Source organism: Leptonotus elevatus, chromosome 2 (genome assembly GCF_054856555.1).
Source record: "Leptonotus elevatus isolate MCC_2025b chromosome 2, RoL_Lele_1.0, whole genome shotgun sequence".
NCBI lineage: Eukaryota > Metazoa > Chordata > Actinopteri > Syngnathiformes > Syngnathidae > Leptonotus > Leptonotus elevatus.
Window position 1 is genome coordinate 40,617,544 of NC_141240.1, and position 4,108 is coordinate 40,621,651.

The following is a 4,108-nucleotide window of genomic DNA, read 5'->3' on the forward strand; positions in this document are numbered from 1 at the left end:
GAGACCGTCTTAAAGCGCTTTAAGGGAGAAAAGCGCTATACAAGTGAAAGCCAATTAAGAGAATCGGTTGTTGCTGTGTAAAATGAGTGGTCCGTGTGTTTAAAACAAGTGATGACAGAAACGAGCGAGTGTAATACCTTAATATATTGATGAGTGGTCAGTTCTGTTTGCAGTGATGGCTGGATTAGATATTAAACGTGGCCTAAATCACTTTGTGCTGACGGATTTGGAAAGTGATAATCCAAAGCGTGCCTTTTAAAAGGCTGACGGTGTCCACCGGGGTCCAATTGTAGCAAGGCCCTTCTCCATCACGTCCTGACCAGCCAGAAGAAACACCACCGAAGGGCTGATCGCAACCGCCAACCGCAACCATGAACGGCACAGAGGGACCTTATTTCTATATCCCTATGCTCAACACCACCGGCATTGTCCGGAGTCCTTATGATTACCCTCAGTACTACCTTGTCAACCCGGCAGCCTACGCCGCTCTGGGTGCCTACATGTTCTTGCTCATCCTGGTCGGCTTCCCCGTCAACTTCCTCACTCTGTACGTCACCCTCGAACACAAGAAGCTGCGGACCCCTCTAAACTACATCCTGCTGAATCTGGCAGTGGCGAACCTCTTCATGGTGTTCGGAGGATTCACCACAACCATGTACACCTCAATGCACGGCTACTTTGTACTCGGACGTCTGGGCTGCAACCTGGAAGGATTCTTTGCTACCCTCGGCGGTGAAATCGCCCTCTGGTCCCTGGTGGTTCTGGCTATCGAGAGGTGGGTGGTCGTCTGCAAGCCCATCAGCAACTTCCGTTTCACCGAGAACCACGCCATCATGGGCTTGGCCTTCACCTGGGTAATGGCCTGTGCTTGCGCCGTGCCCCCCCTTGTCGGCTGGTCCCGTTACATCCCCGAGGGCATGCAGTGCTCATGCGGAGTCGACTATTACACACGGGCTGAGGGTTTCAACAACGAGTCCTTCGTGGTCTACATGTTCGTCTGCCACTTCCTCACTCCGCTGATCATCGTGTCCTTCTGCTACGGCCGCCTGCTCTGCGCTGTCAAAGAGGCCGCCGCCGCACAGCAGGAGTCCGAGACCACCCAGAGGGCTGAGAGGGAAGTCACCCGCATGGTTGTGCTCATGGTGATTGCTTTCCTGGTATGTTGGGTGCCCTACGCTAGCGTGGCCTGGTGGATCTTCACACATCAGGGCGCCGAGTTCGGACCGGTCCTCATGACCATCCCGGCGTTCTTTGCCAAGAGCTCCTCCATCTACAACCCAATGATCTACATCTGCATGAACAAGCAGTTCCGCCACTGCATGATCACCACCATCTGCTGCGGGAAGAATCCCTTTGAAGAGGAGGAGGGCGCCTCCACCACTGCCTCCAAAACCGAGGCCTCGTCCGTTTCTTCCAGCTCCGTCTCTCCTGCATAAACGGACCGTCCATCCAAGAAGAAGAGTTCTGATCCCCCCCCCCAGGACACGACTGAAGGCTAATGTCTACTTAAAACAACTTCCTTTTTGTATTTTTACAAACAAGTTGGTTCAACCTGAAGACTGTTGCAGGAATGATCAGCCCATTACAGATTTGTTCTTGTATGTACAGAAAATCCAACACCACTATCTGCGAGATTGTTTTTCCCTGAGATTGAGGGAAATGTATGTTAATCTTTAACAGTTGGATCTTATATGATACTGGCTTACCTTTGAGTGTAGAGGCATGTAATCAAGGCAACGTAAAATAAAAGGCACTTTGCAAATGACTCATCATGTTTATGTTTTACTTGCAAATTGGAATGGATAAGCACGAATGATGATGTAGCATATTGAACAAAGGAATACATGAGAATGCCATATTCAGATTGCATTTATGTCTTGAGTCAATTTCTACTTTTTGAGGACACTAACTGCACAATAATTAAAGGTATATATATATATATATATATATATATATATATATATATATATATATATATATATATATATCCATTGGATTTGGAGTTGTGTCTTAACACACTCATGGGTCACCTTGGATTTAGAACTTGTTCTAGATGGGGGATTATTTATTGCTAATCATAATACAGTACATGACTCACCACCACTTATCACAATGAGTATTGATGTCATCATATAAAGGTGACATTAACTAAAGACTTTAAGGATAAAATCAATGACTAATAGTTTTGATAACACTGGTCTGCATAAAAAAAAAAAAACAACAAGAATGACATGAATACATTATAAATCAGTTTTTCCTATTAAAGTCAGTGGTACCATTCATTTTGCCCTATATGCTCCAGTTTTACGCTAGGCTATATATGTGCTAAAAAAATAAATAATTCTGGGGGGTTGTTTTTGTCGGCTACTAGCCACACAGCCTAATTGCGCACTACCAATGTTTTAGCGAGGTTCCAAGAACAACACCTGAGCTGCCAAAGGCTTCATAGAACATGCTGTGTCTATTAGACCTCTCTGAAAGGAGATTTCACCTCACTTTACCGCGAGGATATTTGTATATATTTTTTTCATTTTGGGATCACTTTTCCTTGCAGCAGCGACTTTGAAGCAGGTGAACGTTTATCAGGAGCTTTCAAGGACCAGCTGAAGGTTTGGTAAGCTTATCCTCGATTGAGAAAGATACAAGAGCAGAGCAATTAAGTCAGATAGTCGCAAACACATGAAAAATATGCAATTTCTGCCTCATAAATTTCCCCCCAAATGTCAAACTCCACCAAAAATGGTCCTATTATATCGACATGGGTCCAGTAAAAATATTCCTGTAAAGTTTTTAGTCCACACCAAGCCTTACATCCATCAAGCCACGTTATTTGCTGCTGCAAAGGTAAAATAAATAAATAAAAAAATCCAACAGATATGCAAAATATCCAGTCCACACATTCTTGATCGTAGTGTAACGTGAGGGTTCGTTGGTGGTTAATGGAACACTCTTTATAAGATTAGAAAGCATGATGGAGATGGATTTCTTCTGGAACAACGCTGTTTACTCGTCACACACGCGCAGCTACCGCTACAACACTTCCTGACAATTTATCAGCTGACCAACACGAACCAATCAGGAGCTAGCAAACTTGAGATAAATGCAAGTGAATGAGAACAGCAGATTCAACACGATTAAAAAAAAATACAAAAACGTATACATGTGTAAATAATAATTCAGGAAACATAAATGTATAAGTAAATATATATTTTAACAAATTAAATTCAATCTGACTCATTTCTTAACCACACAGTATCTTAGCATGCAAGGTTTAGCCACTCTGACCTAGCAAAACAAATGTTGAAGGCTAGCGGTTTGATTAACACCACAAGGTTTTCCCTGTCACGACGCCCGCAAAAGCCAATAAACAGCATGCGTGTAAAAAGGGAACTTTTTACTTTTACTTTTTAGAAAAACTATAGAGTCTATACTTTTCTACGAGGCTTGAGCCAATCACAGCGAAGCTTCTTGGTGAATGGTATTGAAAAGCCAATGAAATTCCCTGGAGATTTGTTTTTAAAAGACAGGCCGTCGTGCGTAAACACTTAGTAGCATCTATTGACTACGTCTACGTCGGGATACTGACAACTCAGATGAAGTTTTATCAGAGCAGGATTTATGTTCTGAGGAGAGTAGCCTGTGTGCCTTTGAGTTTCACTGAGTAAAAAAAAATAGTTAACAATATTCCTGCTTTTGAAAATGACATTTCTTTTATTTTTTGTTGTGTGTTTTTTTTTTTAATTATTAAATTTTTTATTATTATTATTATTATTATTATTTTTTTTTACATAATAGGTCTTCTGAATCCCAAGAAGTTTCAGATGAGGACTGGGGTCCCACGTGTAACTTCCTCAGTGAGCCCAGAATGGAGCAGTTGCACCAGTTCAGAGAACCACCACTCCAACTCTGAAGCATGGAACCCGTGGCAAAAAAAGAAGCAAGAGGCAGAGGTCAATGTGACCGTGGTTCTCAAGGGTCACCCAATTGGCACACTTTTGGTTCGCCTGGCACTCTCCTCCTTATTAGGAAAAACCTTTGTAAAATGCAAATTTTTCTGTAGAAATTGGTGTCAAATTTAACATGATGTTTAAAAAATATTAATTAGGCC

The 4,108-nt window shown here is 42.5% G+C and overlaps 1 protein-coding gene across 1 annotated transcript; it reads left to right on the forward strand.

Annotated features, from left to right (window-relative positions):
• The first annotated feature begins 266 nt into the window (after positions 1-266).
• LOC147180042 (rhodopsin) lies at positions 267-1,765 on the forward strand. The gene has a single exon (XM_086069615.1). The coding sequence runs from the start codon at positions 372-374 to the stop codon at positions 1,434-1,436; it is 1,065 nt and encodes a 354-aa protein (XP_085925741.1). The 5' UTR covers positions 267-371; the 3' UTR covers positions 1,437-1,765.
• Positions 1,766-4,108: the final 2,343 nt, after the last annotated feature.

Excerpts from the sequence above, each read along its gene's own strand:
- LOC147180042 (XM_086069615.1), top strand. The coding sequence starts at position 372 with ATGAACGGCACAGAGGGACCTTATTTCTATATCCCTATGCTCAACACC.